Below are 15220 nucleotides of genomic sequence, written 5' to 3' on the forward strand. Positions count from 1 at the left end.
GATGTGGCGGTTCCACATTTTTCGTGGTCGAAAAGGTATCCAGCTCTTATGATCCTACTAATCTTGGAGATGACCGACCTGTCCCATGGAAAGTTTCCCACCGGCCATGGCAAATCGAGAAGCGCAGATGGGTCCTAGCGGATGGTCGACCATCATAAGTTTTTCAAACTCTCAAAGTGTAATGTGTCTTGAGTGAGATTTGAACCCTGGTTGCCAAGGGAGCCAGTCCCACCTCTTACCATCGCACAATAGCCCTAGGGGCCTAACAACTACTATACATAAATTGACTAATGGTGGAATCAAATTAACTAATTGGTGTTAGCATAGTAGAACGACAAAGAGAAAGTGAAGATGAATGAAACCTATAATGAAAGGGAAGCATTTAAAGGCCAACGTTCCTGATATATTTTAGTGATCATCTGAGCCTTAATATTTGAGCTTTAATTGTAATTCTTCAAAGAGCTTTTCTCCACCTTTGAAAGAAATTCGAGAAGAAGAAAATCTAGCAATGTATTTGAGAGTGACTCACTACGAGTCATAGGCCATGAAGTAGAAATAAAGGTTTTGAACTATGTCCTGATTAGATCAACCATCCCACCAAATCAATTCAGCCTACCGAACCTATGTAGTTTATTTAGCCTATTTTATCAACAACGCAGCATGCTTACTCAATTCACTAGACTCACCTAACTTGACCAGCTCACCCCGACCACCTACCTATTGCCCAACCCACCATCTAACCAATTCACTCATTTTATTTATCTAAATTTTAATTTTAAAATGATAAAGTGTTGATAATAAGTATTATATTAATAGTGGTAAAAGGAATCTTTTACCTTTCACATCATAAAGTATGAAATGGATTGGATTGAATGATTTTAATGAATTACTCCACCTTATTTGTCAATCCATTATATATCCAAATATTACAATAAAATATCCTATTTTGATTTTAGCAATTTATTGACTAAAAACCAACTAAATTGTTTGTTTTGAGGGAAAATTAAGTTCCTCCTTTCTTATATATATATATATACACATTGATGAATAGGGGATATTATAAATACTCCCTTAAGATTTACATAATTACACAAAATTTCATCACACTTACCCTCAAACTAATTCAAATGTAGTGTAGAGACAATTTTGTTATAAATATATTTAACTTTTATGTCCGCAAAATAACTCACAAAGAGAAGATCAAAAAAGCTTGAGATGTTTGTAAAATAACGCATGTGAAGAAAGTTGGACTGATGCAACTTAAGATCTTAACAAAGTGATGCAAGCAAAGAAAGGAGGAATCCAGCTTGAGATCCACAAAATAATACATGTGAAGAGTCAAGAAACATCAGCTTGAGATTCAGTACCAATTTGAGATTCGTGGAATGACTCACATAAGGAAAGGAGGATGCTCGTGTGACTTAGAGGACATAAGACTCAGTCATCACATAAGGGAGGCAGCGAGGGTGCCCATGCTAAAGGGCACATAGAGGAGATAATGCTTGGGTAGAGGATGCACTCGCCGAGCACAATGGAAGCACACAGCAAGCATGTGGATGCATGCGACAAACGTGATGGACATACTCAGCGAGCATGGTGCATGCAGACGGTTCACCCTTATAACTTGTTTATACCACATTGAACCTACTTCTTGGGATCTCCAATCAGATAGGTTGGGTTGTCGTTATAGATGAAACCAGGATAGGCCTCAGTCCCATTCCCTTACTGGATCTCTTGATTTTCTCAGAATCAAGTCCTTTTGTGAGTGGATCAGCAATATTATCTTTTGAACTTACGAAGTCCAATGACACCACTCCAAGACTAGCTCACGAATAGACTTCAATATTATTCGTACATGTCTCTTCTGTTTCTGGTTATACTTGGAGCTTCTAATCTGAGCTATTGTTGTTTGATTATCACAGTGTACTAAAATAGAAGGTATTGGCTTTACCATCAAGGGAATTTCTGAAAGAAGACCCTTAAGCCAATCAGCTTCAGTTATCTACACAATTCTGCCTCAGATGTAGAACGAGATATAATCGTTTGTTTAACAGACCTCCAAGCAACTGCACCGCCTCCAAGTGTAAAGACATAACCAGTAACGCCTTTACACTCAGCAGTGTCTGCTATCCAACTAGCATCACTATATCCCTCCAGGACTGCAGGGAATCTCCCATACCACAAGCCCAAGGATAATAGTACCTTTTAGGTATCTGAGTACTCTGTCTAATGCATCCCAATGCATTCTGTCCGGACAGCTGGTAAACCTGCTCAATTTCGTTATAGCAAAAGAAATATCAGGTCTAGAACAATTAGCTAAATACATTAGACTACCTATTATTTATGAGTATCTTAATTGAGACACTGCCACACCACTATTATTCTTGTGGAGAGTTTTTGAAGGGTCATATGGTGTGACAACAGATTTAACTTGGCTATAACCATATTTCTCTAATACTCTCTCAACATAGAGTGACTGAGAAATTGTTATTCCATCAGTTGAACGAGTCAACTTCAGCCCTAAAATCATATCAGCACAGCCCATATCCTTCATATTAAACTTACCACTTAAGAGGGCCTTAGTCTCATTAATAATAGAAAGGTTAGTTCCAAATAGTAGAATATCATCTACATATAAACATAGGATAATACAATTATCACCTTTAACTTTAGCATACACACATTTATCAGAGTCATTTACTTCAAAGCCAAACGATAGCATAGCTCTATCAAATTTTTCATACCATTGCTTTGGGGCTTGCTTCAAACCATAAAGAGATTTGACTAACCTACAGACTTTATTCTCATTTCTAGAGACTACATATCCCTCAGGCTGATCCATATATATCTCTTCTTCTAGATCTCCATTCAGGAATGTCGTTTTGACATCCATTTGATGGACCTCAAGATGATATATGGATGCTAATGCGATTAACACTCGGATTGTAGTAATTCTGGTAACAGGAGAATAAGTGTCAAAATAGTCAATCCCTTCTTTTTGTTTGAATCCCTTAGCAACTAGGCGGGCTTTGAATTTATCTACTGACCTATCAGGTTTTAGTTTTCTCTTAAACACCCATTTACATCCTATAGTGGTACACCCAGGAGGTAAATCTACCAACTCCCAAGTGACATTAGAGATAATAGAGTCCATTTCACTTTTAATAGCCTCTTTCCAGTGTTTAGCTTCAGGAGAAGCCATAACATCTCTATATGTCACAGGATCACCTTCTATATTATAGGTGATAAAGTCCTGGCCTAAATCCGTAGACACACGTTGCCTCTTGCTCCTTCTTGGTTATGTATACTCACTAGATTCATCTAGTTTAGAGTGACTTGAGGAAGGTGTACCCACTACGGATAGTGGGACCTCTACGGAAGAATGCTCATTTCTAGTAGGAATACTAGATTGAGGTGTTCTCGTCTTCATAGGAAATATATCCTTAAAAAATGTAGCATCGCGAAGTTCTACAATAGTATTTGCATCTATTCCAGGAATTTCTAATTTAATAATCAGGAACCTATATGCAATACTATTTTGAGCATAACCCAAGAAGATACCATATACGGTCTTTGGACCAAGTTTTTTTCCTTCTGTGTTTAGGTACTAGCACCTTTGCAAGGCACCCACACACTTTAAGATATTTCAAACTTGTCCTTCGGCCTTTCCAAAGCTCATATGGTGTTTTATCCCTTGACTTCATTGGGACTCTATTTAGCACATGGCATGCAGTGTATAGAGCCTCTCACCACATAAAATTGGGTAACCCAGAACTGCCTAACATGGAATTAATCATATCTTCAAGGGTTCGATTATTTCGTTTTGCTATACCGTTGGATTGAGGACTATATGGAGCAGTTACCTCATGGATTATACCTGTATCTTGACAAAATTTTTGAAACGGGTTCGAGGTAAATTCTCCACCCCTATCAGACCTTAACCTCTTAATAGTTTTATCGGTTTGATTCTCAGTTTCAGATTTAAAAAACCATAAATTTATCTAAAGCTTCATCCTTGGTTTTTAGCAAATAAACATAATAATAACGAGAGTGATCATCAATGAAGGTGATGAAATACCTTTTATGATCTCTCGTTATTACACCGTTAAACTCACAACAATCAATATGGATTAATTCTAAAATATCAGAATTTCTATCAACTGATTTGAAGGGTTTTCGGGTTTGTTTATATTGCACACAAACTTCACATTTTTTCCTATCATTTATAGCATATTTAGGAATCATGTCAAGGTTCATCATCCTTTTCACGGTATTAAAATTGACATGTCCTAATCTATCATGCCATATATCATAAGACTCAATGTTATATGAACAACCAATATTAGTAGATTTATTTAAGGTAGCATTTTCTACATTGAGTTTGAATAAACCTTCATTAAGGTAACCTTTTCCAATAAAGGTTCCTAAATGTAATATTACAACTTTATTATATTTAAAGTTCAACTCACAACCAGCACGGACTAACTTTGATCCGCTAATCAAATTCCGACGGACCGCTGAAACATGGTGCACCTCATGCAGTGACAGGACTTTTCCAGAGGTGAACCTCAGGTCAACTTGTCCTATCCCAAACACCCTGGCTGCAGAATGGTTCCCCATGGTCACGGAAGTGCCTTCAATTACCTGATAAGTAAGGAAGTCACGACATTTACTTGTACCTTGGTGTTGGACGTATTGCTTTGGTTTTTCTCCTTGTCCTTTCGCTTAGGGCAGAATTTGGCATAATGTCCAACCTGTCCACATGCCCAGCAAGGCTTAGGTTTGGTTCCAGTTTTCTTTTGAACCTTTGGGTTGGGTTTCATCTTGTTCTTCATTTTCTGATTTTTGAATTTCTTCTTGTCAGATGAGACTGCTACATTCGCCTTTGGAATAAAATCCATAGGCATTCTTGTATCATCATTTTTATGTTGCTTCCGATGTTCTTCTTCGATATTTAAGGCAATCATCAAATCTTCTAGAGAGATTTTACCTCTCCGATGTTTAAGAGTCATGCCAAAATCTTCCCAACTCGGAGGCAATTTTTCGATGATAGACAAGACCTGAAATTTTTTAGGTAATGGCATATCTCCTTCAGCAAGGCCATGAATTTGAACTTGGAATTCATGTGTCTGCTCAACCACAAATTTGCCTTCAACCATTTTGAAGTTCAGGAATTTTGCCACAGTATACTTTTCTAAACCAGAATCTTCGGAGTTATATTTTTTATTCAAAGATTTCCACAGCTCTTTAGCTGAAGAGGTTGAGCAGTATACATCAAATAGTGTATCTGAGAGGGCAGACAAGATTCTCCCATGGCAGAGATAATCCCTTTGCTTAAACCTCTCTAAGGCAGCACTACGGGCAGGTTCCTCTTCATTAAGTCAAGGAGGGTCTGTTTCTATAACGGAGAATAGCCCTAGCATAGTAAGCTAAAATTTCATCCGTTGTTGCTAACGTCTGAAGTTTTGCCCGTAAAATTTCTCGGGTCTAGCACTAGCCTCATCAGATCCTATTACCCTATTATTCATCATGTCTATTGATGCAGGCAATAAATTCTCTAAGAATGTTATAAAGTAAAGCAACATAAGCAGTATTATATTCGCACAAAAAATAGCATGCAATAGACAGATAAATAAAGGAGTAGGGTTTAGAATATAGTTATCCGGTTGAAGCGTCGGCACGCCGACTGTCCTTAGAGAATTTATTGCCGCCTCACGGTGCAAAGGCTCTCCGGCAAAATTCCCCCAAGATCCGACAACCGCTCGTCTCGTCCGTATGTGCACTCCAAAATGGACGCTACACTCGGACCCAACCTCAGATTGCCGGAAGACCAAGCCTCAGAACAAGAAAGCAGCGAAAAACTCTACGAGAAGAAAGCAGAAAACCGTGCAGAATGAATTGCACAGAGAAGGGAGAAGGAGGAGAAAGCTCGAGGCTTGAGTCAAGAATAGAGGTGCTGCAAGTCCCCTTTTATTCACTCTGAGAAGATAGGGCTGGGGATTTTCACCCCCCCCTGCGCGCGTTAATCGCGTACGTGACGCCCAATTTATGGATTTCCGGCTCGAACCCCCCAAATCTACTCGATTTGGGCTTGGCCCGCGCATGCGTGTAGGTCCCCTTATCATTGCTAAGCAAGGATGGAAGGGCTTCCTATATAAGCCCTTCTAAGCTTCTCCACTTAGCAATGTGGGACTAAAAACACTACAAAAAAAATGCTTTGAATTTAAAACAAAATTCAACAGCTAAAGGGCACATAGAGGAGATAATGCTTGGGTAGAGGATGCACTCGCCGAGCACAATGGAAGCACACAGCAAGCATGTGGATGCATGCGACAAACGTGATGGACATACTCAGCGAGCATGGTGCATGCAGACAAGCACAATAGGCACACACATCGAGTGCAATGGATGAGCACCACAAGAGAACTGGATGTGCACAGCAAGAGCAATGGACATGCGTAGCAAGAGACATACATGACGAGGGTGGTTGATGCACACAGAAAAGGTGTCCATGCAATGACCGAGAGATGTGATTGATGTAGAAAAGGATGATTTTAATATCATGTTAGAGGGCAAATTAGATTCCTCCTCTAAGAGATCTAGATAACCCTTTCTACCTTTATATGTATTATTGATGAATAGTGTATATTAAAAGTAATCTGTTAAACTTTTTTGATTTTTTTGCTTAAAAGTGAATTGAAGTTTGAAAGAGATTGTTTAATTCAGTCTTGCCCTAAGCTTATTCTTTAAAGGAACTGCCAATTGGTGAGAAAGGACCTTTGAGCAGGTAATATTGAGATGTATATTGCTTATTTAAATGTATACCTCTGAACATCCACGACTGATAGCTTCAATACCAACAGCTCCAGTTCCACTATATAAGTCTAACCAGTGTCCTGGCCTTAGTGATGCAGGGCAACCACCGGCCACCTAAGAACATAAAGAAACTATGAAATCAATTTCATTGTTGAACAAGGCTAATTTGAGGGAGCAACCACTAGAGTAACAGCTTAAATCAATAGAACCAATCCAAATATTATGTTATATTTTGGCATCCCCCAACATATGCAATTTGGATTTGAATTCAAATTGACTGATGGAACAAAAGAGAAGATATAGGAAGCCAATGATTGAATGGTCATGAAAATAGCCCATATGCATATCATTTAAACATGTAAATAACATAGAAGACCAAGAATTTGTAACCTGTTCTAACTATTCCAATCATTTCTTTAGAAAACAACTTGATTGAAAAGCTTAAGCTTCTACATCTCACAATTACCATTACACTTTTAACAGGTATATATGTGTTGCACTGGAACTCTTATATGAAAAAGTACTAATGGAGAACTGCATACTAAAGAGAGTATCTACGAAGTGCATCAATCTCATTACCTGTAAAATGCCAAAGGCTGCCCCCTTTACAACTTCCATCATTGGACGTACATCCATGCCTTTTGGTGAAAGCAACTTCTTCCTACAAGCTTTTCCTCCTAACACCTAGGCCAAAAATTATTTTTCAGTATCTAGAGAAGCCAAATTTGAAAGTAAAGTGCCAGATCCATTAAAATTTCGGAACATAATGCCAGCATGGCTAATATTTTTCAGTTCTAGCATTGATCAGCACAGAGACCACCAGATTATGAGTGGTCTGTGGTGATGAATTCAGTAGACAAGCCCAGAAGTAGGACAAAATTTAAAATTCGAGCTGTCAGTATTGTTCACAAGTTGCAGTGGTTAAAGGAATTAAAATAATAAGCTTATTAGTGTAGTACGTTTAGTTCCATAGTAATACTTATAGGTTTAGAGGTTTACTATGAGTCTATATATACATATAATTGTTATCTCAATAATATAAACAATAAAAAAATCCTTCCAACAAATGTACATGGTATCAATCACAGCACCTTTTTTAGAGTTAGGATTCTACAAAAGTAATATTACCCTTGGAAGACTGCCAGCCTTCCTCCCATTTCTTGATCCTCTCTATAGACTAATCAGGAGCACAAAATGTCCATAAAATCACTAGCCCTACAAGAATATTATTTGATTATGTATAATCATTTAGTTATTTACCCTGATGAATGTGCAATCTTTACCTTTTTTCTAAATTCTATGGTGTATACTTAACTAAAGCATGTTTACAAAGGATGCTTTCAAGGGGGGTCTTTCTTTCCATAGTGAAAGGAAAACGAATTTACTAGTTCTGATACAATAATACCACCCTTGTCATTATTAGGCATTAGTTTTGTGAAAGTTTGAAGATAGAATGTGGGGTTGGGATCGGGATTAGCCATAATCTTGCATTCAATATAATTCAACTCCCTAATCAATTAGATTTGCCCAAAAAAATCAGGATTTGGATTTAGATAAGATAATTTAGAAACCAAACTCAAACAAACATTAACTAGTAAAGAACTATATTGAGTTTTTAGCTAAACATAAAATACAGGTCAGCACTTGGCCCAGGAATAAGCTACACGCCCCTTGTACCTGCATGCCACCAAGTGACACTTAGATAGGAGATTGCTCCCCTCTAGAGGGTGGAATAGATATGAAACATATTAACCAATCAAAGGTCAACAAGTGGGACTAGGTGCCTAATAGACTAATCATGCTAATATAAACCAGCGATAGATATGTCGACATGCACCTCTTGTAACTAGTGTCATTGAGAAGCTCTACTCCCCCATGGCCTTTATAAGCCTATGACTATTTCACCAAACGAGTGAAGAAGGGGAGAATGTCTTTCATCCCTCCTGCTGCCGCCTTTCCTTATCGTTCTTTCTAGCTTCCAACAGCCATGATACCAGTTTGGCAAACATTGGAGATGATCTTCCCCCGAAGCCTTCTGATTTGAAATCCTTTGATGAGAGGAAAGGAGGGGGAAAAATTTAAACTTCATTTGTAAAAATAAGAAAAAGAAAATCATATATCAAAATATATTTGAAAAAAAATAAATTTTTTAAGCTCAATTTGAATTTCATTCCACACCAAAATAAGTTTTCCCCCAAATTGGACAGAAGTAATATAGAAGGAAACTGGGAAAGATTTCTCCCGTCTTTTCTTTCCCTCAGCTTATCCAAGTAAAGGAATAGAGGAAACATACAACTAAAGAAACCTTCATATCAACTTATCTTCTTCCTAGTTTTATATCAACTCCGCCAATGACAAATTAGTCATGGTCAGTCCCAAGTCTGGATAAAAGAGGAGGGTTGCATTAGGTTGTCAAATAGTATTAAAATTAAGGCAAATATTCAATGAATGAATTCATTAAACTATTGTGTTAATGCTAGGTTGTTCCCCGGAAAGAATGTCTTACAAGGGTCAGACTATAACATCTCGGCAAGGACCGTTACATCTCCAAAACCCGAGTGTAGTGTAATTATGCAAGAGTTCACGTTACAGGATTCAACTTTAACGTAGCATATGTTGAAGAAGAACAAATATTATAAGAAAACTAATAATCTAAGATTTATAATATGGAATATAGGAACTCTCACTAGTAAATCAATGGAGGTAGTATATGCGATGATTAGGAGAAGAATTAGTATTTTGTGTGTACAAGAGACAAAATGGATAGACAAGAATGCAAAGATAATAGAAAACTCGGATTTTAAGTTATGGTATGATAAAACAAGAAATGGAGTGGGTATGAAATTAGTTCTTTAAAGGATGAAATTAATGCCTAGGAGAGTTTAAAAATTTAGTCTAGTATGCTAATGACTTGCTGTATGATATGGTATGAAGAGTACTTAGTGTTTTCACACTTGTATGTTGATTGGAACCTAAATGCATGCCACCTTAGGGAATTAGGGTTTCGGCCATGATAGAAATGAAGGCCTAGAAGTGTTTAAAATTTAAGCTATCATGCTCATGACTTTCCTTATGAAATGGTATGAAGAGTTCTTAGTGTTTCATGCTTGTATGTTACTTGGAACTTAGATGTATTCCACCTTAGGGTTTCGGCCATGATGGGATTAAAGACCTAGGAGAGTTTAAAAACTTAGTCTAACATTCTCATGACTTTCCTTATGACATGATATGAAGCTAACTTAGGGTTCTCATGCTTGAATGTTGCTTGTAATCTAGATACATGTCTCTCTAGGGTTTAAGGGTTTCGACCATGATGAGTTTTAGGGTCTAAGAAAGCTTAAAATCAAATCTAACATGCTCATGATTTTCCTTATGATATGATATGAAGTTAGCTTGATATTCTTGTGCTTGTATGTTGTTTAGAATTTAGTTTCATGCTCCTCAAGTTTCGGTCATAACCAAGTTAAAAGACCTAGGAAGCTTAGAACCTAAACTAAACATGCTCATGATGTTCTTTGTGGTATATGATATGGAATTATTTTAGGGTTCGTATGCTTTTATGTTACTTGTAACCTAGATTCATGCTAGGCAAGTTTCGGCCATAACAAGGGTAAAAGACCTAGGAAGCTTATAACCTAAACTAAATATGCTCATTAGGTCCTTTATGATAAGTGTTATGAAGTTAGTTTAGGGTTCATATGCTTTTATGTTGCTTGTAACCTAGGACAATATCTTGTATGTTTCGGCCCTCCATGGAATTAGGGTTAGAGACCCAATTATGATTTTACTATGTGTCTCACATGCTATGATATGAATTAGGAGATGCTAGTTAATGTTTTCCATGCGTGATTATGTTCCCTATGATAGATTATATGCTCATTTATGTATGCTTATGAACCATGTATGATAATGACTCTTATGATGTGTTATATGCTCAAGTATGCATGCTTTATGATATGACAAGTAATATGCTCATTTATGTATGCTTATGAACCATGCATGATAGTGACCCTTATGATGTGTTATAAGCTCAAGTATGCATGCTTTATGATATGACAAGTAATATGCTCATTTATGTATGCTTATGAACCATGCATGATGATGACTCTTATGATGTGCTACATGCTCAAGTATGCATGCTTTATGATATGGCAAGTAAAGGCCTAAGAATTGCTTCCCTATTAGTTGGGACTAAGAGCACTCTTCATGATATGACAAAGATATGATATGCTATGTTATGACATGAACCATGATATGCTATTTTACTTTGTATGGCTTGTACCAGGGATGAGCTCCTAAGCGCCCCTAGGTCGATGGTCTATGAAACGAGCCTAGTAAAAAGGAATGGGCTCCTTAGTACGCCCCTTGGTCGACGGTCGTAGTACGGGCCTAGTTCCCTAGTAGGTTCGGGACTAGCTACCCCGTCCTAGGGATTGTGCGCATTTATGTTATGTGGTACATAGCCGGGCCCCCCTCATGTCGAGATTATATTTAAGTATTATATGATATGTTTTTAAAAGACATCTTGCACATGACATGACGCATGTTTTCAAAAGACATCTGCATATACCTTTATGATACGATATGACATGATGCTCTTTTATGATATGATATGGTATGACCTGATACTCTTTATTTTATGATATGATATGATATGATATGTTATGATGCTTTTTTACATGATATGATGTTTAGATGATTATGTCTCCATGCTACATGCTTATGTGATTATGCTATGATATATGGTTTTTGTGAGTAGGAAAGGATCTTACTAAGCCTGTGTACTTATAGTTTACTTTCCTTGTACCACAAATAAAGGTAAAGGATGGATAAACTAAAGGAGCAGCAGGAGGGGCAAGAGATGTGTGTGGTGGTGGCTCGGCTAAGAAAAACAAAAAGAGACCTGCTTATGTTATTTTATGTTAACATGAACTATGTTTACTTATGTTAATGTTTTGCATGATTACTTAGCACTTATGCATGCTTATGTTAGAAATTGATATCATGACTTCTTAAGTTGAAAATTATGCTCACATGACTATAAATGTGTAGATAATTAATTATTGTGGTTAAAAGAAAAGAAATTAAAAATATACAAATACATACTTCCGTTGCTTAGAAATAGATTTATATGCATGTATGTTTCCCGTAAGTAACCCCGCCACCCAGCAGGTGGAGGGCGGGCGTTACAAGAAATGAGTGCGGACTCATGGCTCAATTCAGGTTCGGACCTGTCTTCCGATTCACTCTTCGATTCTAGATCGTGCGCCATCAGTGCAAGATAGTTGGAGTACTTTGGTTCTCTGCCGTTTGATTCATCTCCGGACGATTCATCCCACGTCACCTTAAGGGTCTTCTTCTTTTTCAGATTTGGGAAGTCGGTCTTATAGTGCCCCTTTTTATTGCATCCGAAGCAGGTCACATTCTTGTTGTTAGAGTTGGAGGTAAAGTTGATCTTCTACAAATCCTTGTTGGTGAAGTTTTGCTTTCTCTTAGTGAACATTTTTCTTACCAAGTTCACCAGGTGTTCTTTATCATCTGAGTCTGGGTCAAACTCGACTTTAGGTTCCGGCTTAGATTTGGACTTGTCTTTTGATGAACCTGCAATAAGAGCAAGAGCTTTCTCGGATTTGACATTAGTATATTCATGCAGTTCTAGTTCACAGAATAATTCATCTAGTTTTAACTTTGACAAATTCCTTGAAATCTTATAGGCATCCACGATGGATGCCCATAGTACATTTCGAGGAAATACATTTAAGGCATAGCTTATCAGATCTTGGTTCTCTAATTAGTGGCCGATTGTGTTGAGTCTGTTGAGTATGTCCTTTATCCTCGCGTGCAGCTGACTGGCAATCTCACCTTCCTGTATTTTGACATTAAATAGTTTATTTAAAATAAATCTCTCTTTGTTACCTTAGCGTTGTTGGCTCTCTCGTGCAGTTTAATGAGCTTGTCCCAAAGTTCCTTAAGCTTTCGTGCAGGCCGACACGATTTAGCCCTTCTTTTGTTAGCTCGCACTGAATTATGTTGAGAGCTTTGAAGTCAATCTGAGTCTTTTTCTTCATTTCTGGATCCCAATGTTCTAGGTCCATTGGAATTCCGGCGTTGTCGATGAGAGTTTTGTAGGCTCTGGTGATGCTGAACCACTGATTGAAGTCGGTCTTCAGATACACTTCTATCCGTTTCTTCTAGTAGGGGAAGTCGTCACCGTTGAATAGGGGAGGATGAACAGTGTTGTATCCTTCAAGTTGTGCCATTTCACAATTGTAGAAAGAAAAACTAAAAGGTACCAAGACTTGGTCTTGGATTAATAGTGTTTGAGATGAAAAAAATGTAGAAAAATTTGAGTGGTGTTACGTCAATCTCAAATTAAAACCGAGCGAAAAATAGTTATCTGAATGGGTAAAGTTTTACCAATTCAGATAGAGAACAAAAAAACATAATTCCCCCAGCTTAATTGGTGGTTGCACCAAATCAGAGCAAAACCCGCTCTGATATCACTTGTTGGATTAATACGGACGTAAGAGACTGTCGGGGGGGGGGGGGGGGGGGGGGGAATCACGTGGTTTTCAAAATTATTATTTTTTTGTAGTTTTGAAATCACGAGTATGCGCAGCAGAAATTACAAGAAAAACATACAAAAAAACACAGGCTGTTTGACTTGGTTCGGAGCCTTCGATGACTCCTACTCCAAGACCTAGGTCCTGCGGACCTATCGACGGGTAATCCACTAAAAACCTCTTCTGGTACCTCCAGAAGAGGGAATCAAATACAAAGAAATTTAGAACAAGTGCAACACCTTGCTTGTCCTTTTACAGTAATTAAATACACAAAATAAATGTTACCGACACTTAGAGATCGATGTTAAAGTGCTCGTGTCGATGTCGGTCTACCAACCGCGATTAAAACTCCTCGGAGCACATGTCGGGGCACAACAGCTTTGCAGCAAAGTCGTAGCAGGAGCCTGGAGCAGTCGGAACCTCAAAAGGATGCGTAGTAGCTCAAATAGTTGTTGTCGTTGAATGCCTTCTTGAGACAGCCTTATAAAAGGTATGGAAGGCGCCTCCAATGAGGCAAGATCGATCCCGATCAGCCCGGTGCTTATCCATGACTTTGGCTAAAATTTATCCTACGGAAGGCGCCTTCCATAGATGGCGCATTCTATGAACAGTACGAAGGCACCTTCACTGCTTGAAGGCGCCACCGGATACTATTCATCCGAAGGTAATTTTCATCTATTTGCCTTGTAAAACAATGTTAGTCTAAATACCTTGCAAAACTAGTATTAGGATAATTTAATAATAATAAAAAGTAGTAATTAGTTCCTGTCCTCACAGGACAAGAACTAGTCAAGGTCTAAGCTTAGGAATCCCAAATGAACCTAAACTGGACTGACGTCTATTGTCCCTTTAACCGGGACACGTCCTCACTTGGTCACTCTCCTCCAATGACTTACCTTAACTTACCAGTTCTCCAGACATCCGGTCAGTCCGTCGACTTGTTTGGACTTTGTGCCAACTATCCGGTCGGCCCGTCGATTTATCTAGACTTCGTACCAGCTATCCGGTCGGCCCGTTGACCTAGTTAGATTTCGTGCCAGCTATCCGGTCGGCCTATCGACCTAGCTAGATTTTGTGCCAGCTATCTGATCGACCCGTCGACCTAGCTAGACTTCGTACCAGCTATCCAGTCGGCCCATCGACCTAGCTGAATTTCGTACCAGCTATCTGGTCGGCATGTCGACCTAGTTGGATTTCCTGCACACTTGATCAAATGGTTAGATCACAATAAGACATAACTTAACTTACTTGTCATTCATCAAAATCCGAGTTAGATCGTTAGTGTAAATCGCACCAATAGTTCTGTCGCTATAAGCTTTATCACTTTGTTTACAGATGGCCTCATCATCATGTCAACTGTAAAAAATAACATACTTTTATTTAGATATCAAAACTTGTGAAGATAAGAATTCTTACAAAATGAAGCAAAGATTAATCCCAGAATGGGAAGAAAAGAAAAAGACTTCGTCCTCCATTTTCTCCGGGTAAAAGAAAAAAATAGAAAAAGCTAGGAGATAGTGGAATACAATATAAAAGAAAGAAAATCAAGATCCCAATTAAAATATGAAAGGAATTAGGGCTAAGTTGTAATAACGGGATATGAAAATATTGCAACACTTCTATGAAGAAAATAGGCATAGGAAAACGTAGACCAGCATATGACTTAGGAAGAATGTTACAAAGCCTGGAGGAGGATGATTTAGTCGGTCATTGCCATTCGGAAGTCTTAGCACATAATTAGTTGACACTCCATAAGCCATCCTCAGTTGATCCAAAGATGCCTTAGTAAAACTCTAAATGGTAGATCTATATCGGAGAGTGGAGGAAGATTCACGACCATG

The 15220-nt window shown here is 38.1% G+C and overlaps 1 protein-coding gene across 1 annotated transcript in view; it reads right to left on the reverse strand.

The window, feature by feature from the left end:
• The window catches only part of LOC122048271 (putative rRNA methyltransferase YlbH), a 32117-nt gene extending 24525 nt beyond the window's left edge, over positions 1 to 7592 (reverse strand). Inside the window, exons 1-3 of the mRNA XM_042609863.1 lie at positions 7587 to 7592; positions 7396 to 7500; positions 6826 to 6930 (exon numbers count right to left, since the gene is read on the reverse strand). Coding sequence (XP_042465797.1) covers positions 6826 to 6930; positions 7396 to 7500; positions 7587 to 7592 — 216 coding nt within the window. The remainder of the gene's footprint in view (positions 1 to 6825; positions 6931 to 7395; positions 7501 to 7586) is intronic.
• Positions 7593 to 15220: the final 7628 nt, after the last annotated feature.

This window comes from Zingiber officinale, chromosome 2B, assembly GCF_018446385.1.
Source record: "Zingiber officinale cultivar Zhangliang chromosome 2B, Zo_v1.1, whole genome shotgun sequence".
Classification (NCBI taxonomy): Eukaryota; Viridiplantae; Streptophyta; class Magnoliopsida; order Zingiberales; family Zingiberaceae; genus Zingiber; species Zingiber officinale.